This window comes from Vombatus ursinus, unplaced genomic scaffold (assembly GCF_900497805.2).
Source record: "Vombatus ursinus unplaced genomic scaffold, bare-nosed wombat genome assembly UNPS02014894.1, whole genome shotgun sequence".
Classification (NCBI taxonomy): Eukaryota; Metazoa; Chordata; class Mammalia; order Diprotodontia; family Vombatidae; genus Vombatus; species Vombatus ursinus.
This window is the reverse complement of record NW_020954672.1, coordinates 4,381,627-4,408,197: the sequence shown is the minus strand read 5'-3', so window position 1 is coordinate 4,408,197 and position 26,571 is coordinate 4,381,627. Positions and strand designations below refer to the sequence as shown.

At 50.1% G+C, this 26,571-nt stretch overlaps 1 protein-coding gene across 8 annotated transcripts; it reads right to left on the bottom strand.

Moving 5' to 3' along the window:
• On the bottom strand, nucleotides 1-25,615 carry CARMIL3 (capping protein regulator and myosin 1 linker 3). Of its 8 annotated transcripts, none has more exons than XM_027843214.1 (40): nucleotides 25,540-25,615; nucleotides 23,777-23,871; nucleotides 23,268-23,318; nucleotides 23,094-23,153; nucleotides 22,412-22,527; nucleotides 22,143-22,240; nucleotides 18,812-18,882; nucleotides 18,594-18,667; nucleotides 18,276-18,351; nucleotides 18,099-18,187; nucleotides 17,323-17,417; nucleotides 17,032-17,118; nucleotides 16,593-16,702; nucleotides 16,055-16,132; nucleotides 15,327-15,403; nucleotides 14,912-15,019; nucleotides 14,719-14,788; nucleotides 13,723-13,804; nucleotides 13,483-13,579; nucleotides 13,018-13,072; nucleotides 12,716-12,888; nucleotides 12,306-12,374; nucleotides 11,919-12,012; nucleotides 11,642-11,740; nucleotides 11,087-11,215; nucleotides 10,639-10,752; nucleotides 9,478-9,653; nucleotides 8,979-9,066; nucleotides 8,585-8,728; nucleotides 8,163-8,226; nucleotides 7,759-7,967; nucleotides 7,054-7,157; nucleotides 5,347-5,668; nucleotides 4,939-5,067; nucleotides 4,736-4,814; nucleotides 4,562-4,651; nucleotides 1,138-1,253; nucleotides 894-1,056; nucleotides 486-611; nucleotides 1-320 (listed from the first exon to the last, which is right to left on the bottom strand). In XM_027843214.1, exons 1-40 carry the CDS (start codon nucleotides 25,577-25,579, stop codon nucleotides 295-297), a joined length of 4,143 nt encoding a protein of 1,380 aa, XP_027699015.1. In that variant the 5' UTR covers nucleotides 25,580-25,615; the 3' UTR covers nucleotides 1-294. The 8 variants fall into 8 exon arrangements, with proteins under 8 accessions (XP_027699015.1, XP_027699016.1, XP_027699019.1 ...); XM_027843215.1 differs by having other exon boundaries at nucleotides 14,912-15,016; XM_027843218.1 differs by having other exon boundaries at nucleotides 4,736-4,802; nucleotides 14,912-15,016.
• Nucleotides 25,616-26,571: the final 956 nt, after the last annotated feature.

The following is a 26,571-nucleotide window of genomic DNA, read 5'->3' as shown; positions in this document are numbered from 1 at the left end:
CTTAAGAGAGATCCCCCTGGGGGTAGAGGGACAAAGATCCACCCCCCAACCCCACCCATGAGGAGGGAGAAAAAGCTTCTCCCTCCCCCCACCACCAGAGGAGGAGAGACAGAGACAATCCCCCTTCCCACTAAGGAGATCTCTTCCAAACTCTCCCCTCCCCTCCCCTGCCCCTAAGGGGTCAGGCAGGAGGAGCCTGGAGATGCTGCGGGAAGGGGACATCTGAGTCTCTGTTAGGCACATGGCTGGGGGAGGGGGAATGGGGGGTGGGAAGAAGGTTCACTGAGGGTAGTATCAGTCTGTTCCAAGTTCACTGGTTCCTGCAGGAGACAAACCACAGGAAGGGTTACGTTCGGGATGGAAAGGGTAGCAAGGCGAGGCATGGTGGGAGAAGGAGCCAGGTCAGCTGGCTGACAGACAGTGCTAGATCAGGGCAGAGGACTAGGGGCTTGTGGGGTGTTGGGGTATTCCCATGTCCCACTCACCCTCTCCCCCTGAACCTGCAGGGTCCGGGGGTCTGCTCCGGTCAGGTTCCAGTTTGTCACAGGACTGTGCTCTCCGAGTCCTCTTGGGCTTCAAAGGGGCTGCTCTTCGCCCCACACTGGGAAGTCCTGAAATAAGAATTCAAACCCCAGCGGGTATTGGGTTCATTCCCTATGCTATTCAAGGTCACTTTGGTCTCGCGCCTCCTGCCAGAACCCAGCTGCTACACAAGATGGTAGTCCAGAGTTCCCATTCCTCCTCTTCTAGGTTTGGGGTACCTGGAGCAGATGGGAAGGGACCTCTAGATCCCCCAAGCTGGAGTCAGCTCTCTTAAGATATGCCCCAGCCCATCTTGTAAACTCTTCCCTCCCCCTCTCAGTTGGTCCATTGCCCCCAACCTCATCCTTTACCTTGGGCCTCTGGCTCCTCCTGATCTCGATGAGAACCCAGCCTCTGCCGGGGCTTGGTGGCAGTTGGGGCCTCAGCATCCTCCCTGCCCCCTGCCTCCAGTGGAGGCCTCCGGCCCCGGGGCACGGCTACTGGCTTGGGGGGTCGAGGAGCTACAAGGAGATCCTGAAGGTGGGGGACACCAAATTATGTCAGCCCCAGTTCCTCACAGGCCCTTGTCCCCCTCCTGTCTCCCCCTGCTCTTACCTTGGTGCTTCGGGCCAGAATCTCCCTCTCTGAGAGCAGGACTCCCTCTTCTCCCTCCCCTTCAGCAGAGGCTGGGCTGGGGCTCTGCCTGCTGTTGTTGGGGGCACTTTCCTCAGCTGGGGGGGGAACAGGAAGCCAGGAGAATCTGTCAGTTGTCTCCTCCTTAGCCATCCCTTTACTCCTGCTGCTTCCTCAAAGCCCACACTTGTTCCTTCCTATCAAACATCGCTGCTCCACACAGAGATGGTCTAAGGAATTCAGCCCCCAATTCCTTCTGTTTCCTCTTGGCATCATCCTGCTACTTGCCCTGCCTCCAAAGTCCCCCAATCCTGGGTCTCATCCTGCTTAAGGGCTGCATGGAATATGCCAACTCTGGATTCAGAGGGAAGGAAAGGGCCTGACCACATGCATAACCTTCCCACTGGAGCCACAGACTCTGGAACCTACCAGGCCCAGCCAGGAACTCTAGAACCTACCAGGGCTCAGTCAAAAACCCCAGAAGCTAACAGGGCAGAGCTAAGCACCTCAGAACCTACCAGGAAAGAGCCAGGGACCCCAAAATCTACCAATGAAGAGCCAGAGACCCTAGAAATAACTGGGGTTGCCCCTCTCAAATAGCTCACATTAATTCTATGGGCCACTCACCAGGCTGCTGGTTCTATTTTATTTTATTTTAGGCAATTGGGGTTAAGTGACTTGCCCAAGATCACACAGCTAATAAGTATTATGTGTCTGAGGCCGGATTTGAACTCAGGTCCTCCTGACTTCAGGGCCGGCGCTCTATCCATCGCACCACCTAGCTGCCCCAAGGCTGCTGGTCCTAGAACGATGTATGCCAATCAATTCAGCTCATTTCTGCTTCTGTGGAATTTACAGCCTTTGTGGGATGGGTCTTCAACCGCTCTCTCTCCCCCTTCCTCCCCCGCCCCCAATTCCCTCAGTGGCTTTATGCTCAATGGTAGGAGTTGGTATGGAGGATGGCTGTAATTGTGGTGGTAGATGGCAGCTTAAAGACAGACAGCTTGCTATTGTCCACATGCCTTTCTTTCTTCAGGCTGGGGACTCGTTTTTTTCTAGAGGTACCTGCTAGCTCTCCAGCAGACGGCGTCAACATGCTAAGGGTATGTTTAGTTGACACCTGGTCCTAAGAAAAGTGATTGTGGGTCAGGGAAGGAAAACAGCCTCTGGGCTTTCAAGAAATATGTGCAAGGATTTATTCTAGATGCTTAACTGGAAATACTTTCAAATGATCTGAGCCCTGGGATGGAGACTATTACTCTAGCTGAAGTGCTGGGAATACAGCCCTACCAGAGACTTAGAACTAGTTTGGCCTGATCTTGGTCTACTGTGTTTGTGGGAGAGAAGGAAGAGTAGCTAATAACAGTAACAATGATGATGATGATGATGACTCACATTTTTATAGCTTTATGTAGCTTCCAAAGCACTTTTCTTGTAACTACTATGTGTAAGTAGGTAAGGCAAGTACTATTATCCCCATTCTACAAATGATGCAATTGAGGTTTAATAAGATGAAATTACTTGCCCAGTTACAGAAATACAATATAAAACAAACCTAGATTCAATGTCCACTGTGCTAGGCTCTGGGGAACACAGACAAGTTAGATTAAGGGAGTTTTTGCCTTCAAGGAATCCCCAGTCTAGCAGAAGAATTTATAATCTCTAAATGTCAGAGCTAGGGCTTGAGCCCAGATCTTTTGGTTCAAAGTACAGGGTCATTAGGTCTAGTCTAGGTGATTTCTAGTTCCTAAATCTATCTATAAATCTATGATTCTCTGAGCACCTACCTCCTAGGCTTTAACCTCTCTATGTGTCACTGCTGGTGGTGGAGCGCAAGGGAGGCAGTAATAGTTCAATGAGAAACTTCAGAGAAGGGTATTCTAATGCAACAGATACAACTCAAAAATCTGGCAGTGGTCAGTGGCTTGTCTCCATTGACACCACCTTCAGGAAGCCTTCCCTGATCAACCTGAGTTGTTTCTGACCTTTCCCCTCAACTGGCATATAGCATTTAGTTTTGTCTCATTCTAATGTACCTATCATATACTACTGTGTATTTCTTTGGGTTTGCATCTTATCACCTTACTAGATTGTAAGCTTTTTGAGGACAAGCACCATAATCTTTCCAAGCTTTGCATCTCCCTTGCACCCAGCACAGCACCCTATACACAGTAGGCATTTAATAAACGTTTGCTATATTGTATTGGAGGCTCATAGACCTTGCTGCCTTGCACACAGTAGTCCCCTAACTGTTTGTTGGATTGGACTGATCTCTCTGCATCCCTTCAGCATATATGTATACATACGTACATATACACACATACACATACATACTCAATTTACGCTACAGGGGAAGAAAAGCTCATTTAACATAATCTCTTGGATAAATGCATTATTTTCTTAGAGTGGAATTCTGTTAAAATGAATACATTGTTGGAATTACATGCCCTAGCTTAAAGGAGTTGAAGGTGAAATATGTTCAATGAAGTTATTAGTTAAATAGGTTATGAAAAGAAGTACTGTGAACCTCGTAGGGGAAGGAGGGAAGATATCACATACCATTCCCTCTTCTCTGACCTTCCTAACATCCATTGCCCCACCTCTACTTTTCTTCCCCAAATAATATAGAATCATAAAACTTTGGAACTGGAAAGCTCATGAGGTATCTTCTGTCTCCTCGGATGAGAAACCTGAAGACTAGAGAGGTGGTCAATTGCTAAAGGTTACACTACTAGTAGCAGAGCTAGGACTAGTACCAAATGTGGACGCTGCATATTTTATCTAGCCTTCTCTCAGTGTATGCTGCTTCCCTTACTACACCAACTCTCAGATCTTGTGAAGTGTGTACTTTAGGTGAGAGGTTTGGGGAGAACAGGGTAGCGAAATGTTCGAGGTGGGGAAAACTGAAGGGAGCTCAATGATGTGTGAGCGGCTCTTCACAGAAAGACCAAAGGCTGGACTCTGGCTCTCCTTTCCCCAACTACAACTCAAAAAACATCCAATCAAGTGTTTTCTTCATAGAATGACTGATGCAAGGATAAAGACCAAAGAAAGCATTTGCTGTATGGGATCATTTGTTGTACTGAATGCATTATAATATGATTTCCAAAGCATTATTAGTTTAAGTTACTCACACGGCAACAGCTTTGCTCTACAAAACAAATCAATGACTTTGTTTTACAAAATTCCCTTTGTGAGAGATTTTTATACCTTTGTGCATTTGGTGTTTTCTAAATAACCTAGTCTTTTTAATATGTTTATGCCTTGTCCCACCAACTGGACTGTAAACTCTTTAAAGACAAGTCTTTTGCTCCTTTTTTATCTCTGTCCTCCACCTACTCCCCAACCCAACACCTGGCACGTAGCTCAGCCAATTTTGCTGACTGACTAAGGAAGCTGCCCATACCTATGTGCCATGTAGCCTCTGCTCGACGCATGGCGCTGAAACTTGGTTTGGTGCTCTGGGCAGGTGGAGGTGGCTTCCAGGACCCAGGCCCTGTAGGGGAGAGGGGAAAGGAGGTTGTAGGGTCAGAAGAGGCTGGGTAGAGTGGGAGAGGAGAAGAAGTAACTCTTCTTTCACCTGCATCGTCAGAAGAGCGCCGTCTCTGCCAAGGTTGGACACTGTTTTCCAGGTCAGTGTCTGTACCCTGAAATGAGAGCTGGGAGTTGGAGTAGTAACATGAAGAGGGAGAGCTTAAGGGTGACCCCTCAGACTTTGTGGGGGAAAGGAGACAGATGCCTCCCTCCCTCCCCTAGCTCCTTATAGCCCTCAGATTTTCTCACCTCTTGCTTCCCATCAAAGCTCCAGCCCTTGGCTCGACCCATCCCAGGAAGGGCAATTCCATGAACCCTTGTTGGCTGCATCACTCCAGATATTAGGACTCCTTCCCCTGGCTCTGCCCCCTCCATGCCCTGGAATAAGACCCCACCTTTGGATGAGGAAGGAAGACCCTGCTGCCAACACTGGTTCTGGGGTAAACAACTCCAACTTTCCCTGGAAGAGCTGTCCACCAACACTCAGAGATCCTCTCCTCACTTGCCCTTCACTCAATCCTCATTTTTTTTTTTTAGACAGTACTCCCAGCAGGTCCTTGGCTTTGCCCCCCACCCGCTTTTACCCCTGGACTTCTTCCATTATTAACTTCTAAAATGGGTGTATAGGGCAGGGACAGGTTGGACTTTCTATCTTACCTGCTTTCTTCTGAAGGAGGGTGCCCGACTCCCCCCCAACCCTGGGAGGGGGCCGCTTTCCTCCTCGGGACTCCAGCAGGGGGTGGAATTATCGCCAAGGCTTGGGGGATCTGGGGTGGGAGGGCTCTCCTCAGTTGGGGGTGGGGGAGGAGGTGGGGGCAGGAGGAGCCCAGGGGTCGGGGATCCTGGTCCCCTCTCCCCCTTGAAGCTCCGGGGGCGCCGGAAGTGAAACAGGCCTCGTCGTCTCTTCTTCTGGAGTGGGGGCAGCGGGGGCTCTGCAGGACCTGGGCCTGGGCGAACTGTCCTCAAGGTCCGGGGATAGCTGAAGAGAGGGGAGGACTACATGTGACATGCCTCACAGATGCAATGTTCACATGGTACAAATTTTTTTCTGTCTGGTCTTCTGTCTGTTTTTTGGTGAGGCAATTGGGGTTAAGTGACTAGCCCAAGATCACACAGCTAGTAAGTATTATGTGTCTGAGGCTGGATTTGAATTCAGGTCCTCCTGACTCCAGGGCCAGTGCTCTATCCACTGCGCCACCTAGCTGCCCCTGGGCTTCTGTCTCCCTGGAACTCCTTTTTGCTGGGAAGTTCTTCCTTATATCTGACCTAAAGGTCTCTTTAGGTAGTTTAGATCTCTTGCTTCTGGTCACTCAGTGGAGATGGTGTAATGAACCTTTCAGAGAACTGGAGCCTTCAGGTGACCCTTTGGCTTCTTATCTCCAAGCTGTCTATTCTTTCCAGGTTTGATTTTTCCTTCTCTCTAATGTCTCTAAGATACTCCTCTCAGCCCTCTTCAAGTTTTTCAGGCCTTGTCTTTGTTCAGCTGGCCTAGGCCTCTGGTAATGATCTGACCAGTGCCAAAGATAATGGCCAGATGACCACTTGGCTTTATGATCAAACATCACTGCCTTGCTCAGGAGTCCAGTGTCCTGAAAACCTTAGAGCGCCACACAAATGTGTGTTGTCAGAGTTGTTATTAGGTGCCTATTGGTACACTCCACTGTCACAGGCAACCTGTGCTTTGGGGCTTTTCTTCTTCACTCTACCTGTGTCTGGCCAGTCATTGTTTCTGGTATCTGAGTGGAGACTTTCTTTTAAGGTTGTGAGCCTTCTAGGGAATGTGAATAGGGATCCACAGAATAAATAATGAAAGTTGGGGATGAAGGAGAAAGGGGCTGAAATATCCCAGATATGTGGGCTCTGGAGGGAAGAATTTTGAGAAAATTATATGGAATGGGTCCCCTAAGAACCTGGGGAGGACTTTCTCAGACTCAGTTCTGTAGCATTTTTTAAAAACAATCTTCAGAACTTCTGCTACCAAAGATCTTTTACTACTTATAACCTACAGGTTTTTAAAATGGCTTCATCCTCCCTGACTCTTTCTCCCTCGCATCTGTTTCCCTCCTTCTTCTTGGCCCCTGCCAATGAACTTCTGAGAGCTTCTATGTAGGAGCTGCAGAGAATTTGGATACTAAATTTCTGTGTATAAAACCAGTTCTGCCTGAGACTATAATTCACAGTCAGGTTTTAGAACTTTTGGTTCCAAAACATCTTAGTTACATATAGTATAGTTTGGGTTGTGAAATGCTACTCTTGGGGAAACCCTTGAATGGGGTGGGGGTAGGAGGCACTTCTGAGGGAGCAGGCAGAGCTGTCTATGGGAATGAATTGGGCAGCTTAACCCTTCCCCTACGTGGGGCACACCTGGAACTTTCATCCATGACCCTCCGACTAAAGAAATCCTCCAGCCCCTCATCCAGTCGAGTGGCCGTCCCATTCTCTTGTCGGGTCCCAGGTCCTGGTGCCTGCTGGGAAAGTGACCACCATCTTAGCTTGCCTTCCAGTCCACACAGGAACTTCCTGATTAGACTCAGGCTCTTGTCCTTTCTTGGGCACCAAAGAAACCCGGAAGCTTTGTCTATACTCCCCGACCCCCACCCCGACCCGGTTTATGGGACTGAAGACCATTAGAACTAAAGAATTAAGACTAAAGGTTGAGGAAGGGACCTCAACCTCTCAATTTTACCAGTGAAGAAACTATGACCCTGGAAGATGAAATGATACCCAAGATCACACAGCGGGAAGTAGCTGAGTCAGGAGACCCCAGCATCCCCTGACTCCAAATCTATTGCTTTTTCTACTGTATTAGGTTGTTTGCTGCCTTTTGCCTCAGGTGAGAGAAACTGCTTTCCACTACTAACTGCTAGGCAATAGTTTTCCATCTTTGGTCTTTTTGGCTCATACTCATCTCTGTTAGAATTAGGACTTTCTGCTCTAGTTATTCATGGGCCTCAACTAGGGAGGCTGGGGGCTCTGGAATTTGGGGCTTTAAAGCCAGAACACTTAGGTCTGGAGTTACTAAGTTGCTAAAGACTGTCATGTTCCCCTGAAAGGCCCCCAGGGACTCACGCTGGGCCTGCCAGGCCCTGGGGGGGTGGTCCTGGGGGGCCTGGGCCGTCCTTGTGTCTGATGCCTCAGTTTGTAGCCATGGGTAGGCAGCTCTGACAGGCCCTCCCAGGAGCCACTGGGGGCGGGCTGATTGCCCCCTAGGGCTGAGAACCAGCCTGGGGGTACCCCCAGCCCCCCCAGCTGGCCCTCCATGTCCTGTGGACTCCCACCTGTGGGAATAGCTGTGTTAGAAAGGCTAGGGGTTGGGGAGTTGGGTTGGATGGTTAGGGAGAAAGGAAGAAACTGGGGCACAGTAGAAGATGGAGATGCAAAGAAAAGGGGGCAGGGAAAGAGGTACTGAGAAAAGGGGACATAGGGGTGGTGGGAGTGGGAAGGGAGGTAGGTTAGGGGTGGGAGTGACTCACTGATGAAGGCAGATACAGGCCGGATCTTGCGGCAACGTTTCTGTTTTTTGATAGCCATGGTATCCTGAGGGGAAGGGCAGGGTTAGAACACTACAGTCCTTCAGAATCCCTGTCCAGAGCCCCCCACTCTTCACAGGAACAAAGGCATGGCCTCCTCATAGCTCTTCCCGTTTCCCCACTCCCTACAGAGCTGAGGAGTAGTAGGGGGCAGGAGGACAGGGAAATCAGGGGGAGGAAAGTAGAAGACGGGATAAGACAGGGCTATGGGATGAGGTTAGAACTGGTGGGATGGAGTGGGGAGCAGAATCCAGAAAGGAAGGGGGAAGCTACAGAGATGACATGGGACAAAGCTGGTGGGGCAGAAGGGGCTGGGAATGGACAAGTCCACATCAGGGGCACACAGGGTTCAGTGCGAGGCTCACGATGTTGGTCCCGAGCTCATCATCTGTGGTCTCTTCATGGTCATGGCCCCGGCCCCGGCCCCGGGCCTGGGAGGACAGTTCGTGCCCTGGGCCTCCTCCGCCTGGTTGCTCTGAGAGGGTCCTCAACTGGGCTAGGTGACGGGCCTGGGAAGGATAAGGATGGGGGGCAGAAGGCTGACCCCCTTGTACAGGGGAAGCTCCTTAGGCCCTGTTCTTTTCTGAATGTCAATCTCAAGGAACCAGTCCATTACCCAAGATCCTTGGGGAGGAAATGTTGCCAGGCAGCAAGTCAATGGGACATTGTAGGGGCAGGGATATGGCCAGGGCCAGGCTAGAAGGTAGGTTTGGCCTAGGTTGGCATGCCTAGGTGTCCCTCCAGGGCATAGATCCTCACCAGACTCTTATGAGAGTGGTACAGCTCCTGCAGAATCTCATCCACTATGGAGTTGGTCAAGTAGGTGACGACCGAGAGCTTCACCTCACTGTGGACACACTTGGGGGATCAGCACAGCCACCCACTGCCCCCTCACTCTGACACCCTTGGGACCTCACTATCCCCAGATCCCAAACAGAGATAAAGGTCAAATTAGCTGGTTGCAGATGCCAAGACAGAAAGAGACCCTGGCTTTAGAAACCCAGCATTCAGATTTCTAGGCCTATTCTGTTAGAAGTTATATCCAGCTCTAGGTAGGAACATTAAAATCAGTTAATGATTTATTATTTTTAATGGAGATTTTACTCATTCATTATTCATTGTTGAGAGCAGTCCAGGGCCCCCTCTCCCCTAAGTACTCAGGTTTGATTATTTAATCTGCTCATGCTTGTCTCCCTTACTGCCAGGCCCCCCAGCTGCAACTTCCCTAACTTGCCCCCCCATCCCTGAAGGAGCTTACTCTAGTTTATTCTGAATGTCCTGCCCTGCCTGCTCTAGCAGGGCCCCACGGATGAAGTTCCTAGGCACAGTGACCCGTTCTGCCACGCTGCTCAGCATCTTGTTGTGGCCTTCAGCCACTCGCATTGCTACTGGGCACAGCTCCTGGGTCAGGCTGACCATTGACTCCAGGATCACCTGGGGTGGGGAGACAGAAGGGCCAGAGTCCACAGAGGGAAAAATGCAGCTCAGACAGGTTGCAACTTGTCTATGGTTATAGATCTAGTATAGCCAGCAGAGGTGGTCCTTAATCTCAGTACTTTTTTTACTACACAATACTGTGATACTGTGTGTGTGCTAGAGAGAAGGTGGGGGAGGGAGGGAAGAGAGAGAGGGAGAGAAAGACTATGAGAAAAAGGGAGAGAGAGGGAGGAGAAGACAAAGAGAGAGGGAGGGACACAAAGAAAGAGACAGAGACAGACAGAGAGATGAAGAGAGGGAGGGAGGGACACAGAGAAAGAGAGCCAGAGAGGGAAGGAGAGACAGAGAAAGGGAGGGAGAGGGAAAGAGAGAGAGAGACAGAAAGACAGAGATAGAGACCGATGGAGAAAGGGAGGGAGGAGGGAAGAAGAAAGGGGGGGGAAAGGGAGGGAGAACGACAGAGACAGAGAGATGGAGAGGAGGAATAAAAACTGCAGAATACGCTGGAAAAATACGTTTCGAATCAGAATACCTGGGTTCAAATTCTGGTTCTATTATTTATTACTCAAGTGACGACCATGGGCAAATCACTCAATCTCTCTTGGTCTCAGCAATTTTTCTGTAAGATGGTGGTGGGGTGGTGGTAGGGATGGGACTCCTAAGGGCCCTTCCAGCTCTAAATCTATGACCTATTATCCCCTGCTTTCCCTCCCCTCCAATCATATCAGCATTCAGAAGGGTGTGTGAAGCTAAAATCCAAAATGGAGGGTTTGGAGCCTGAGACCCAGGAAAGGATTTCAGATACGGTTTGGTGCTGGGGTCTCCCATCTACCTTTTTTTTTTTGTTTTCCTGGTACCTTCTGTTCAACAGTGGGATCCCCCTGGGATACGTGCTGGGGTTTCCTGTCCTCTGGGTGAGTATGACAGGTCTGCCCTACTCTCAAACAGGCTCAGGACTAGGTTTTGGTCCCTCAGTACTTACCTGCAGCTCCTTGTCCACAGCCTTGGACACCTCACTGGCCACTGACTCCAGTCTCTGCCGGACAGGCCCATCACTGGCTAGGACGTGGCCCAACTCATAAAGGCTTGGGAATAGCTAGGGGGAGGGGACACTGGTTAAGAGGCCAAAAACTGGCTCTGTTTCAGTCAGCAGAGCTTGGGACTTGGAGGAGAGCACATGGAGGGGAGCAACACTGGAGGTGCTGTTGGGGTGAAGGGAAGGTCTTAGATCTGGCTCCAGATGCTTTCTTGGGGTTTGCTTTGACTGTCCATCTCTGGTACTTTGGGCAAGGGGAAGAGAGGAGCTGGTGGGGCATGGAGGAGGCTGAGGTCAGGAGCCCGGGCTGTGGGGACAGGGTGGGTGGCATCTGCTGGGGTTTGGTGCTAGTTGGCAAAGGCCCAGCTGTGGAGTGCAGAGTGGGGATGCTCACCGCCCGGGAGTTCTTGGCATCCTTGATGAGGTCTCTGGCGTAAAGCAGTTCATCTTGTACTGGCTCCAGGGGGCACAACCGCAGTGCCCGAACCTCCTCCTGGACTCGCCCACACAGCCGCTGTAGCATCTGGGCCAGGGCCCAGCAGGGGGAGTGTCAGGGAGGCACAGGGTAGGAAGGGGGAATGAGTGAGCCAAGGGCTGCCCCCCAAACTCCATAGGGACCAGGAGCCCTCTGACCTCCCTTTGGGGCAGATGACTCATGAGTCTGGAAAGGTTCTTTTTGTCCTTTCCACTCTGGAGGGCTGTGACATAACATGGTGGTGGTGGTGGTGGTGGTGGTGGTGGTGGTGGGGCGTCCTCTGGGTAGGCTGTTGTCATTTTTTTAATCACTATTCCATGAAGCTCAGGATAGTGGGAGCCTGAAGGTCTCTGTGTATCTGAATGTATGCTCCCATTTTCCCCTCTTTCCCCTCCCATGTTTTTGTGTATTCTTGTGTTTCCCCACATACTCTAGCCCCATGCCCCCTATAGGTGACCAGAGGGAAGCATTTACTTGCTCAGCACTGCTGGTGACAAGGCCCTGCTGCAGTCTGAATGCCTGCTCCTGCGGACAGGTCTGCGAGTGGTTATTCCGGACAAGGCACCATTGGATCTAGAGATGCCAGGGGTGAGGGGAGGGCCAGAGGGTCAGGGCAAGGAGGCCACCCAAGCTAAGAGGCTCCTCTAGCCTACTCCCTTCACCATACCCCTCCCTGCTCCAGCTACACCCTCCTTGACCCTGCCCTGACTTCTACCTGGCCCTGGAATCCCACCCCACCAGATCCTTCCACCTTCTGCCAGACATCCTCGGTGCGCTCTGGGGCATTGCGATATGCCTGGGAGATGTCGCTCACAGGGAAGGACATGAAGCGAAGTGTGTGGTTGCTGTGGGAAGAGCCAAGAGGGAAACATTGAGGGAGATATAAAGGGGAGGGTAGCTCATATCCTTAAACCCGCTACCTCCCCTTCCCAATCCTGCTCCAAGCTTCTCACTCTTGTCCCTTTTTCTGTCTGCTCTTCTGGGTGAAGGACCTTTCCTTTTCCCCATCTAAGTGCTCTGCCTTCACCCCACCCCCAAATACCCAAGGAGTACTGCAGATTAGCAGCAGGGGAAGGATTACCGTGGGGTGGCTCGGGCATGGCCAAGGTCTGGCCATCTGGGATCAGAACATGCTCACCTCTCCAGGGCCCTTGCAATGTCCAGAAAGCCCAGGGCTGAAGTATTGTTCCGGTCCCACAAGATAGTCCTGGGGTAGCGGATAGGGGGAGGAAGAGGTGGGGAACCAAGTTTGTCATTCCTACTTTTGGGGACCTGGGTTGGGTGGCGCCCTGCTTCTGGGAGGGTGGTGAGAGATGAGCTATAGATACTGGGGACAGACTGCAACCCTTCTGTGAGTCCCCCATTCCTGACTAATAGATTCTCTAGGGGTTGAGGAAGAAAGGATTCTGTCAGCTGCTCCAGGGATGAGGTCTCTTAGAATTTGGGGTCTTCGGAGTACAGGTTAATGTGCAGACAGAGCCTTAAAAGTAGGGTAGCTAAGGCACAGGGTATTAGGGGCCTCAGGGAGGAGGGAATTTGAGCCTTCACCGGAGGGAAGAGTTGATCTGCAGGGCCTTAGACAGCATCTTGGCCCCAATGTCCTCCATGCCGTTGCCACTCAGGTCCACCTTGGCCAGACAAGTGTTGCTGCCCAGGGCATTGATGAGAATGCTGGTTCGAAGTTTCAGCCTTGAGTCGGCCACTGAGAGTGACTGCAGGGACTAGTTTTTTTGGGGGGGTGGGGAGGAGGGAGATTTGGTATCAGACCCATCCCACTCTCCCATCTCATTCCTCTTCAGTTCCCCCTGCCCCCGCCCACTGCACCAATAGCTTGGGTCCCTGTCACTCACACAATCCTCTTCCTGAATCAGCTGCACAAGTTTATGAAGGATTTCTTCCAGGGTCCTGGGGGGTAATGACAGGGCTCAAATGGTAAGAGGTAGAGGGAGAAAATATAGAGGGGACATAGGAGGGAAACATCATGCCCTTTGGGGTGGGGTAGGAAGGCAGCAAATCTATAAAAATGGGGATATTACTTTCCCTACTCATGTCACAAGGTTGTTGAGAGGAATAAATGAGACTGTGTGTGTGTGAGTACTTTGTAAACCACAAAACACCATACAACCATTTGGCATTATTCTTGTTATATGGAGGCTAGAGAGGAGAAAAAGGAGGTGAAAACATGAAAAGAAGCTAGAGTCCGAGATAAACCTGGGTGAACAGGGTAGATCTTTAGGGGAGATACCTAGGCCCCAGGGTGGAAGTGGGCACACAGGGGTTGTTGGAGACAAGAAGAGAGGGGAGAAGTTACTCACTTGGCCTTGACATTGAAGTTCTTGCCCAAGAATAGGTGCTTAAGGGATTTGTTCTTGCCAAGTGCGGGCACTAATGTCAGAAGATCAGAGTCGAACCCTGGGTCAGAATCACAAGGAGATGATTGGGTCTCCGGCTCATCTGTAGCCAGTCAAGGGAACTACGACAATCCTCCCCTGCTCCGACTTCCCTGCCTGAATTGTGCCCCTTCCTTGGCCCGGGCAGGCCCCTGCCCTTCTCACCATTGTCTGACACGTCCAAACTCCCCACCGCGCTGACAGCCCCGAGTTGCTCCTGGAGGACCTGGGCTCCTGCTGATCGAAGCTGCAGAGGAACAGGGACAGTGTGTCCTGGGACCTTGACTTTCCACGGGAGGGTCAATCCAGAGACCCAAGGGTCACACCTCTAGAATCAAGGTCCCTCCACCTAGTCCAGCCCATGCCAACCCTGGACAATGAAGCACTAACCTTGCCTAGTATAAGATTTAAGTCACCAAGGACTGCCTGAGGTGTGGACCTCCATCATCAGGGAAAAAAAAGGCCTAAAAGAACTCATACCCAACCTTGCCCATTCTCCCCAGGCCTTTCTCCTTCCTATTCTAGGCTTTGAGGTAACTCTGGCCTTAGATCCCCTAGCTGAGCACCCCAAACCATGGCCACTTCTGCCCCCTGGTGGGGAACCCTGATACTCTGAGACTTCCAACTTGAAGAGAGATAAGGGAAGAGTTAGTAAATGGTATAATAGAAATAGACCAACAGGTAATGGGTATGGGCATGTGGAAGGCAGTGGTGGATACAGGGCTAGAGAGGCAGCCCTTGGCAGACAACTGGATATTGGAGGAAATGGAGCTGAGCATGGTGCCTGGCTCATTGTGGACACTTAGTAAATACTTGCTGATGGACTGATATAGAATGAGACAGAAGGAGGGGGATGGAAGTCTCCTGGATCTCAACATAGGATCAGATATTTAGAGCTGCAAGGGAACTTAAAACTCAGCTAGTCCAACTGTTCTTTTAAACAGATGAGGAAACTGAGGCACAGAGAGGTTTAGCGATTTGTCTGATGTCACAAAGTGAGTAAGGAATGGAGCCTGTGTTCAAATCTAGTTCTTTTGACTTGAAATCTTGTATCCATTCTACTACACCATTAAGAACTGGGGCACAATAGAACCAGGATAGATGGGGGTTCTAGGTCAGAGGAAAGGGAGTGGGTCAGAGTCAGCATTTAGTGTCTCTCACCTCACAACTGCTCAGGTCAAGATGAAGATCACTGAGATGGCTGTTGAGAGAGAGGCCCTGTAGGAGTGCCCTGTGAGCAAGGGAATGACCATCAGGGAGGTGGATGGTGGGACTCCAGCTTCCAGCCATCCTGTCTTCCTTGGCTCATTCCCCTCCCTCCCACACCCAGCTCCCCATGCCAGTGGTTCCCAACCTGAGGGCTTCCAAAGGCAGACGTGTAGCTGACAGGTTGACGTGGCTCAGCGTATAAGCACTGCTGAAAAACTGCTTGAAGGCTGGTGGAGCCTCTCGGCCCTTCCTGCTGGAGAAGGGAGGGAACAGGCATTTATTAAGCACCTACTGTATGCCATGCACTGCTCTAAGCTCTACATCATTCTGGGAGTCCCTTACAATAACACTGAGGTTAGTGCTGTTCTTAGCTTCATTATGTAGCTGAGGAAACTGAGGCAGGCAGAGGGGATGGCAGGAAGACAGACAGGATCAAAGAGGCATGGATGGGTGGGTAACGTGGGGCACCCCCACCTGCATTCTTGCTAGCTTACTCCCCCAAGAACCATTTCCCTCTAATAGACCCCCACAACTTCACCCTGCCTTGCTCCCTAGGACACCTGTGGGAGCAGCTGTTTCGAGCCACGTTGAGGTAGGTTAAGTGAGAGCAGCAGCCGTGGAGAAGAGCACCCAGCAGCTATGAGAGAGAGAGAGAGAGAGAGAGAGAGAGAGAGAGAGAGAGAGAGAGAGAAAGGGAGAGAGTAAGCCAGGAAAGGGGCACCGTACAGAATGGTCTTGACCTCTCAGTTTAGCTCGGGAGAGCTCATACCCATTGGAATGAACCTAGCTTTAAACTATTAATTTCGCCCAGTCCCCAGACCCCACTGAATCTACCAGCCCACATGCTGAGGTCCCACCTCTAACAGAAGATGACAGCTTTAGACATGGCAGGGACCTTCAGGTGCCTCATTTTACAGACAGAAAAACTGAGAGCCAGTGAGGTTAAAATGACTTGCCTAAAGTCACATGGGTAGCAAGTAGCAGAGCTGGGATTGGGCTATCTATATAATAATAAAAATGGATATAATAATTCCCACTGTACTTTTTACCTTTGCCTCATCACTCCAGCTGGGCCCTTATAAATGCCCTTCCCCTGCAATTCACTACCCCGTGAATCCATTTCTCCCCCAACCCCCTCACTCCAGAAGTAGGAAGCCTGAGGGTAACACGTCCTGGCCCTGCTCCCCTCATCTCCCCTCTGCTGACTGTGTCCCTTTCCCTGATCCCATCTTTGGGCCTGGCTCCCCTGCTTTCTTTTCCCTATCCTTTCCTGGGTTGTCCTTCTCACCAAGTCAATTGCGCAGTCAGTCCCAGACAGATCCACGTGGACCAGGGCATTAGGCTGAGCCAGGAAACTATAGAGGACCTGAGACAAGAGCAAAGGAGGAAAGGTGGCAGGAAGGGGTGCTGGAGTGGGAAATATGGGGTCCCCTTTTCCCAGGGACCACAGTACAGAGGAGGCTCAGTCTTTGCAACTCCCTGCTTTGGTCAGGGGCTGATCTCTAGGTGGGCAGGGAAGACACTTTAGGTTCTTTCCAGAGGGGTATGGGTATGATGGAAAGATCCCCAGTCTTAGAGGTGGAAGACCTGGGTTAAAGTTCTAGCTCTGTCACTTACTAGCTAGGTGACTTTGAGCAAGCCAATTAACCTTGTGGGGCCTCAGTGTCCTCATCTGTAAAATGGGTATAAAAACTCCTTGTACTACCCACCTGACAGGATTGTTGTGAAGAAGGAACTTTTGCAAACCTAAAAAGTGCTGCGTCAATGTGAGTGATTATTATTTAAGTAGGGAAGGATTTGGGGAGTGTGGCTGGACCTTAACTCACATTGGCTTCATCAGTAGCGAGCAGCCCTGGATTCTTGCTCAGGTCCAGGTGGCGTAGGGAACTGGCAAAGGCTGGGTTGGCACCGAAGGTCTGGCCCAGCGCTAGGAGCCCTGGCCACGTTGGACAGTTGGCTGGGTTACCACCCACAACAGGCACAGTTATCCCCTTTCCCTCCCCCTCCCCTTTCCCCTTTCTCTCTATCCTCCTCAAATAGGTACTCTCCTCATGCCATCTCTCTGGCCCTGGCACAGCAATGTGGCCATGTTTTCTTAACCTTTTAGGAGGGAACGAGGATTTAGTACTCCAAAAGCAGAGTCTTTTTTGAAGGATAAGTTAGTCTCATAAAGGTCTGGGCAGTTCTAGGAGCTCAGCACTATGAGAACCACCCCCTGACCCCTGGTCAGCCCTGTGCTATTCTCACAGGGGAGTACCTCTGTACCTCGAGGGGAGATGGCAGTCTTGGACAGGCACAATTTGGTGAGGCCTGTAGGGAAGCAGAGGAGCTGCTGGCTTAGACTGAGAAGACCTAAGAGGGGACAAAAGACCTGTCTGAGTGATGGATAGATAAAACATGGGGGAGAGTGGAGCTGGTTTGGATTTAGGGCTAGGGTCAAGGATATGGTTGTTGGCACTGGGATCAGGGCTCAAGCTGGAGTCAGAATTGGGATCTGGGCCAGCAATGGGATCTGATTTCATAATTTTGAAGGGGAGCCAGCTTGGGAACTTTCACCTTTGTCCTCGATGGGATTGTGGGATAGAGTCAGGGCATGTAGCACACAGCTTCCATTCTCCCCAAACACCCCAGCCAGTTTCTGGGCAAAGTCCCTTCAGGGAAAAAAGAGGAAAGGTTTTGTCTCATGCTGGGATTACACGTGGCCCTCCCCACCCCCTCCCCCATCTCCATCCCCTGTAATCTCTGTGGTCCTGACTCCTAACTTTCCTAGTGACCTTGCTGCCTCTGGGTACAGGTTCAACCACTGATCTTGCCTCATGTGAATGGTGGATTCCCAAGAGGGAGCTGTCTTAGAGAATCTAGATGTCTGGGAGGGAGCAGGGAGACCTAACTTGGGTAGAATCCCCTTTAGGGCTATAGTTCAAACTTCACATACCAATGTAAACCCAACCAGGAATTTTTAAGGCTGGGATAGAGCAATCAGAAACAATAAAAGTTGAGCGTAAAGGAGCTACACCGGAACACAGACACTCAATTTGGCATTAATTACATGCAAATCATATGCAAGTGAGTAGCCTGCTGCCAAGGTGTAGGAGGAATAGCATTGGATTGGGAATCAGAAGATCTGAGTTCTACTGGCTAGCTGTGTGACCACAGGTAAGCCATTTAACCTCCTTGGGCCTTAGTTCCTTCATCTGTAAAATAGCGGTGTGGGGTGCTTCACTAGATGAACTCTAAGGTCCCTTCCAGCTCTAACATTCTGTGGCTTTCTAACCAGAGCTCTGGGAGTGTTCTGGCTTGGAAGAAGCTACTCCCAGCCTCCAGAGACTCACGTCTTGAGGCCAGCATTGTCCAGCACCAGTTCTTCTAAGCTCCCCGACTTGCTCAGGGTGTGTAGCACCTGTTCCAGAACCTCTGAGCCCTGAAAAAGGGGGGCACTGAGGTAAGGGCCTGGAAGCAACACTGTTTCTCCCTTCCCGTCCCACATGCTGGCCCATCCTGGTGCCTACCAGGCGTAGATCCTTGCAATGGAGTTTGGTAAACCACTGGTTGTAAGCTAGGGCTGCCACCATCAATGCCAGGTCCCTAGAGGGGAGATGGATAGACAGGCTGGGGAAAGTAGCAGGGGAAGGAATGCAGGAAATGCAAGAAGCCTGGATGGGATGGCAGGCAGTAGGTAGAAATGTTGGGGTCAAGGTGGAATCAGGTTTTGAGTTTCTAGAAAAGGGACACAATGGGAGAAGTAGCAAAGCTCAAGGAGGAATGTGGGGTGTGGATGTAGAGATGGGGGCTGGCCATTCTCGCCCCCTGCTGCCCCACCTGCTTACCGGCTCTCCAAGTGGCTGAAGTCCAAAAGATTGAACTCACGGTTGTCCTCTGCATGATAGATTGTGTCCACATCCTAAAGGAGATGAACCCCAACTCTCTCTTGACCCCTATCTCAGCCTCCCTGGTTTCCTTCCCCTTCCCTCCTTCTCTACTCCTGGATCCCATAAATACGCCAACCCTCCTTCTTATATCTGGAAACCAGTGAAGCCCAACTTACCCATTGAACCTCCTCTCGGCAGTGCAGCCCATTGTAGTCACACAGAGCAGCATAAGTCTCAGAGAAGCCACCTTCATGGAGTGGGGACATTTGTTGGTTCCAGGGGAGAAGTAGGTGCAAGGGGTCAGGGTTGAGGATGCAAGCAGTGTGATGTAAAGAAAGAGTGATGAATTTGAAATACCCAGGTTTGAAAACAGACAACGGGTCTCAAAGCTAGAAAGACCTAGGTGTCAGTCCTGCCTCTGACACATACTGGCTGTGTGAGCTCTAGGTAACTTGGATAGACTCTAAATTCCAGGAAAAATGCAGACCTATGCAGAGAGAGGAAGTTCCTCACCCAGAGCTGTCCTCTGATACTGCCATGACCCTGATGAAGGAATAGACTGAGTCCCTATTGTATGCCTACTGTCTTGGTAGGAAATTGACTAATCTATTCTACATGCCCGGGTCTCAGTTCTCTCATCTCTAAAATGAGGTGTTTGGATTAGATAACTTCTAAGGTCCCTTTCAGCTCTAAAATCCTACAAAACGTCAGGACTTTTGTGTCTTCGTCTCATATCTCCAACTAGTGACCTTGGGCAATTTACTTAATCTTGACAAGCCTCAGTTTGTCACTAATATAATATTTACATTACATTAAATATTATTATTAAATATTGAAATGTGTACTATTTGCATACCTCACAGGATTATTTTTAACAACAACATTTGATACTGATGGCTTGCCAAGCACTCTACATATATTATATTATGCTGTCCTCATGGCAAATAGTTTGCTTTTGTATAGGTCTATGGTTTCATTGATGTAGTCAGTTCCTGATAGTGATAATTATTCTGCAACTCTGTGGGAAGGTCTTCCACAGTAGGTGCCTCCATTTCTTTTCCTCTCACTCTCTTCTTAATTCCTTACTGTCTGGCTTCTGACCTCATCACTCAATCAAAACAGCCCTCTCCAAAGTTACCAATGATCTCCTGATTGCCAAAGATTGCATCATGGGCCATCACCATGACTTACGTCTTGCCACTGGACTCTGATGACTCTGGAGGAGAAAGTGAGGCTGATGACCTCACTTAAATCCAATTCACTCACAAATCAAGACATCACCCTAGTGATGTCAGTGGTTCTCTTCGAGAATGAAGGGCATACAACAACAATACCAGTTGCCAAACCAATGGCCTTTTCTCAATCCTCATTCTTCTTGACCTTTCTGTAGCCTTTGACACTGGTGACCACCCTCTTCTCCTTAATACTCTTCTCTCTAGGTTTCTGGGACACTACTTTCTCCTGGTTCTCCTGCTACCTTTCTGACACTCCCCCTCAATCTCCTTTGCTGGATCCTCATCCAAGTCATGCCCACTAACTGTGGGGGTCCCACAACTCTGTACTGAGCCTTCTCTTCTTCCTCTGTACTGTTTCATTTGGTGATCTCATTAGCTCCTATCGATTTATTATCATCTCTATCCTGATGATTCTCAAATCTATCTATCCAGCCCTAACCTCTCTGCTGACCTGCAATCTTGAATTTCCACCTGCCTATTAAAAATCTCAAACTGTATGTCCAGGGGCAGCTAGGCAGTGCAGTGGATAGAGTACTGGCCCTGGAGTCAGGAGGACCTGAGCTCACATTCAGCCTTAGACACATAACACTCACTTAGCTGTGTGACTCTGGGCAAGTCACTTAACCCCAATTGCCTCACCAAAAAAACCAAACCAAAACAAAACAAAACAAAAAAACTGTACGTCCAGCAGACATCTTAAACTCAACATGTCCAAAGCTGGGCTCATTATCCGTACCCTTAAGCCCTCCCCTCTTCTAAACCTCCCTTGTTACTACTGAAGGCATCCTCTCAGTCCCCAGTGGATGTCATCCTCAACTCCTCATTACCTCTCACCCCACCTCCCCCATATTCAATCTGTTGTCAAGGCCTGCAAATTTACCTTTGCAACATCTCCCAGATACACCCCATTCTTTCTTCTGATACTGCCACCACCCTGTTACAGGCTCTCATCACCTCACACTTGGTATATTGCAATAGCCTACTGGTTAGTATACGTGCCACAAGTCTCTCCCCTCTTCAGTCTATCCTCCATTTAGCTGTCAAAGTGATTTTTCTAAAGAGCAGGTCTGCATGTCACATCAACCCCCCCCCCAACTCAGTAAACTCCAGTGACCCCCTATCACTTCTAGGATCAAATACATAATCCTATTAGACATTCATACCCTGTCCCCTCCTTCTTAAACTTTACACCCCACTATGTACTCTTCAATCCAGTGACAATGGCCTCCTTGACATTCCTCAACAAAGCTCATCTCCTTAATCCAGGCATTTTCACCAACTGTCCCCCATGCATGGAACACTCTCCCTCCCCATCTCTACCTCCTGGCTTCCCTGGTTTCTTTCAAGTTCCAGTTAAAATCCTACCTTCTACAAGAAACCTTTCCTAATCCCTCTTAATTCTAGTGTCTTCCTTGTTAATTATTTTCTATTTATCCTGCATATAACTTTTTATTTGTATTTGTTTGTTGTTTCCCCTATTAGACTATGAACTCCTCAAGGCCAAGGGCTGTCTTTTGCCTTTCTTTGTATCCCCAATGTTTAGTACAGTGCTTGGTGCTTATAATAAATGCTTATTAACTGAATGACATATAGTCTTAGAGTCATTTGGGAAACTGAGACCAAGTGACTTATCCATGATTATATATCCAGTATGTCTCAGAAGCAAGACTTCTTGAAACTAAGGATGACTCTATCTACTTTGACACAATGCCTGGCATGAAGTAGGTACTAAAGTTATTATGATTCTAATATTTTAGATGAAGAAATTGAAGCTCATATAGGGTAGGTGATTTGTTCAGCATCTCACAGCTAATACATATCAGAGTCAGGAACCCTACCCAAGTCTCTCCTCACCCTAAGTCCAACACTCTTTTCCATTACATAAATAGAATGTCAGCTCCTTGAGGGCAAGTATTATTTGATTTATTTTGTCTTTTTATCCCCAGAACTTAGCACAGTGTAAGCATTTAACAAATGCCTGTTAACTGAATTCTATAAAAAGCTGCTTGTTGTAAGAAAATTATTTCGTAAAATACTCCATAATAATGAGCTATAATTATACATTACTGTAGTAATCACGTCTCTTCCTTTTTGTGTCCTTCACAGTGTTTTGCATGTAGCAGATTGCAATACTCATGCTAATGGGGTATCATAGCTGCTTCCAGAGACAAACTGGGGTGGGTAAGATCAGGGACAAAGCTGGGTTTAGGGTAAGTGTCTCCTTGGATAGGGGTGGGGTGGGGTGGGGGGAGAGAGTATGTCTTATTCTCACCACAGACACTGTGGGTGGTAGACGTGGAGGTCTCAGAGTTGGGGGACGTGTCCCGGGGCCCCTCAGGGGTCTCAGGGTTTCCACGCCGGATCAGGCACCTAGAGAAATAATGTGCCCCACCCAGAATGGGGTTGCGTGAGCTTTGTTTAGCTCCTTCCAAACCCCAGCTCCAGAATCTCTGCTAGATAACAGGTAGATGCAATGCCCGTGATCCAAATTCCTCAGCTTTGTCCTGAGAGCATGGGGGCCTTCTTGAATCTGTGACTCACCCAGGGCCTGGGCAGACCTTGGCTAGTGCTGTGCTCACGTGCCTGGTCACCTGCTCAACACTCTCTGCTGACGGCAATCGCATGCTCACAGTACCACGTTCTGTCTCCACCATGATCTGGGGAGAGACATATGGTGGCAGACCCCTAAATAAAACTCCAACCTCAGTCACCCCACTTTTCACCTCAATTCCTCCAAGACCAAACATAAACCCCACAGTTTGGTTTTTAAAACCCTTCACAACCTGGCCAATGCCAGTCTAGTCTTTTTATACCTTACTCTCCTCTACAAACTACACGAACCCAACATTCCATCTCCTGATTCCTTTTTACTGGCTGGCCCCCACAAGTGTAGTGCTCTCCCTCTTTCCTGGCTTCCTTCAAGACTCAGGTCAAATTCCACTTTCTGTAAGATGACTCTCCCAGTGTCTCCCACTGACAGCACCTTCCCTCTGAGATTACATACATTTTTGTATGCACATGGTGGTCTGTATGCTGTCTCCCCCTCCATCAGACTGTGGGCTTCTCAAGGACAGGAACTATGTTTTTGCCTTTCGTTGTATTCCCAGTGCTTAGCACAGTGCCTGGCACATAGTAGGTGCTTAATAAATGCTTATTGCCTTGCTGAATACTGAGGGTAAGCAATAAGCCCTTATATTTTTACAGCTTAGTTTTCTGCTCTTACCTGGTTCTGGTTGAGAGTGCTGAAGGTTCGGATCTCTAGGACATTGAAAGAGCTCTCCACCTGGGGCATGAGGGAAGGATGGATGAAGCTTAGTTCAGTTCAGGTGAAAGAGTATGGGCTGGTCTAGAAGAGCTTTGGGGCTTGACCCTACTCTCACCAGTTCTTTGAACTCACCTTAGCTGGGATTTTTAGAGGGAAGAGATGGAGGCGCCAGGCAGTGAGAGCCTAGAGTGGAGAGAAGAGAAAATTAGCTTGCTGAAGGATGTTACATTTACAATCCTTACTGAGTCTTAGTCTCCATCACTTCCCATAAGCTCCCCTCATTTCCATCATTATTATCCTTTATTCTTATTATTTAAATTAGTTTTTAAAAATTTTTGACCATAGAATTCAGATAGAAACACTCCTGGGCAAGTTGTCTTTTGCTATTATTTCATATTTAATGTTCTGTGAAATATTGCATAAATGAAATAACTGCTTTTAATTGCTGAATAAAAGTATTGGGATATAGGTTAATCTTCTGTAGACTCACAGAAAGCATCCTCAGAACAACTCCAGTAGCAGAGAGGATGATGGAGATTCCTGTTATTATTAAATGCAAGTTTAGTCTTCCTGCTCTCAGTCCTGTCCCTGTTCCTTTCTCACCCACCCTGGCCCCTCTTCTGCCAGCGTCGCCCCCTCACCAACACTCGGTCTTCATACTTCTTGGGCTTGGTCTCCAGTTTCACCCGATGCTGTTGGTGCACAGCCCCTCGACTCAGGCATCGACGGATGCTTTCTGTGGTAGTGGTGGTGGTAGTGGGAAACATGGTGTGAGTGCTGCTGCTCAGAGTAGTATACCCTTTACCCTTACTGAAGCCCCCTCCCCTGGGCACCCAGAAAAGAGAGAAACAAAGACAAGGACAGGAGCAGGTAAGAGGGAAAGATATAATGAGGGAATGAGACAGGAAACCCAAGAGATAAAGAGGGGCAAAGACACCACTCCTTCCCTGGGCTAAGTCTTTGGTATTATCTGGATGGGTCTATACTTCATAGCAAACTTGGGCAATTGGATGTCCCAAAGATTGTGTGTGTGTGTGTGTGTGTGAGAGACAGAGAGAGAGAGAGAGAGAGAGAGAGAGAGAGAGAGAGAGAGATTGTGAGACTATGTCACTGTGTGTGGGTGTGTGTGTCTGTGCACTTCTGAGGGTGTGAAGCTTTTTTCCAACCTGTGTTAAATAGTATTCATTGCATACAACAATGAGTCAATGTTACTCCGTGTATATGAGGGCGTAGTGTGTCCCTAGGACTGGTTTGGTATGAGGATATAGCCACTGCTTCACATTTGTGTTAACACCAGTGCATGTTAACTGAAGGTGTCAGTGTGACTACTTGCCAGTGGGTGGTGGGTATGAGTATGTGCTAGGGAAATATTATGGAGAGATAAAAACCAGGAAATCAGTTTGAGTTATTCCATATAGGAGGACATGGAGTAAGGTAGTGCCCATGTGAGTGTGCATTCAAGTCCCATGCCTTTCAGTTCTCAAAAATGTATGGTGTATGTGTGTAGGTGGGAGTGTGTGGGTACAGTGTGTCTATACGCCTTCCTGTTTCGGTTATTCTTCAATGTTTTGCCAATGGTTATATGTGCCCTGGTTGGATCTCCTAGCTCATGTCCTGTCCTTGGGCCAGTGATCCAGAGGACTGAGGGATGGGTTTGAAGATTACTCTTCACTTTGAGTGCTATCTAGGAACGCATATTAACAAGGAACGGCTTCAGGTTGGGGGAAGGGCAGGGGAACAGGAAATCGGTGGTGGGCACTGGGGGCGCCGAGGAAGTAGAATTTAACTCCAGAATCGCGTCTCTTCTCTGCTTTCCCTTCTACGACCCACTCCGCCCTGGCACTGCCCCCACCCATCCGGTCCCAGGGGCTCTAGAGGAGTCCGGGGTGGGGCAGGGTAAAGGATTATAGAAGCAGACGCAGCAGTCAGGACCAGGGGCAGCTCCCTATGTCTGCCTGGGCGGACCAGGCCCGGGGCAGCTGAGAAGGAGGAATCTTAAAGCTAGAAAACCCCGGGGATGGACCAAGGGACCGGTCAACGACCAGAAGCTCTGGATGGGCCCAATAGGGGAACGCAAGGAACTGCACCTGTCACGAAGGGGCGGGGCGGGGCTGGGCGGCCCGGGGACAGGGAGGTACAGACTGGGGTGAAACACCGGTCGGTCGGGAGGGGTGGAGGGGGGGCCAGGATGCGCTGGAGACAGCAATGCACTAGGGTTGCAATGCATGGAGGAACGCGATGCATGAAGCAGCGGGTTGCACCAGAACTGGGATGCATGGAAGAGAGGGATGCACGCGGGAGGGGGATGCACCCGGGGCTGGGATGTACTGGGGAGAGAAATGCACTGGAACGGGGATGCTCCAGGACGGGGCTTTTCCTGAGCCCGCAGCGCCCGCCCTCGTACCTTGCAGCTCGCGGGTGAGCTCCGCGCTGGGCTTGGCCATGGCGGCTGCTGCTGCTGCAGAGGAGCCGCCGCTGCCGCTGCCGCTGCCGCCGCCGCCGCCGCCGCCGCCGCTGCCCGGGAGCCGCGGCACATGCTAGATTCGGCTCCGGCAGGGCCCCGGCAGCTAGCGCTGCAGCAGCCGCTGAGCCTCGCTCACAGTCAGGGGCGGCTGCGCGAGCAGAACAGTCCTCCTCCCTCCTCCCCCCTCCCCCCTCCCCCGAAGCCGGGTCTCCCTCCCAGCCCCACGAGGAGCCGGATAGAGCATGCGCACAGGGTCTTCTCCGAGCTAGGTACCCCGAGTCCTGGCGTGTGCCTGGTTTCCGCGGGGCTCTTTAATACAATGCCCGGAGCTCGCAGTGCATGGGGTCGGCTGCTGACCTCCGACCTTGCACCGCCTACCGTCTGCTGCTAATCTCCTGTCCCAACCCCCCTCTTCTGGGCTGCATGTTCAACACTTTTCTTTCTTTTGTTCTCCGGGCCTGGACTGTCTCTATTTCTTCTCAGGTCATTCTCCTTCCTGTGCCCCTCCCCCTAGACTGACGCCACGGGTGGGTCACTCTTCCATCTTACCCCACGGTCACCCACGTGGGGGCTTTAAGGCCGGGCTAGGCTCAGGTTTCGGCTTGAACCTGTAAAGCTCGCTCTGTTCGCTGGGGGGTGGGGTGAGGAGTGGGATCTGTGAGAGGGGGTTTCCGCTTTCCCTTCTTCCCTCTCTTAGACTGATCTGACATGTCTCCACCGGTGCGTGCCTGCTAAGAGTAGCGCCCCAGGAAGTTCCCGTGGCCCCTTCGTCTTCCCTGGCTCTCAGCTTGGCACCTCCACCGCTTTAGCATCACACTTGCCTGGGAGGGAGCCCCGAGCAAGGAGGTGTAACACTGCCTTTGGGAGGCTCTCTGGAATCCCGTATAGCCTTGCCCAAGAAAAAAAAACTGCAGTTCGTTTCCTTTATTCCCCAAATGATGAATTAGCCAGCTAAAAAACCAACAGGATCGT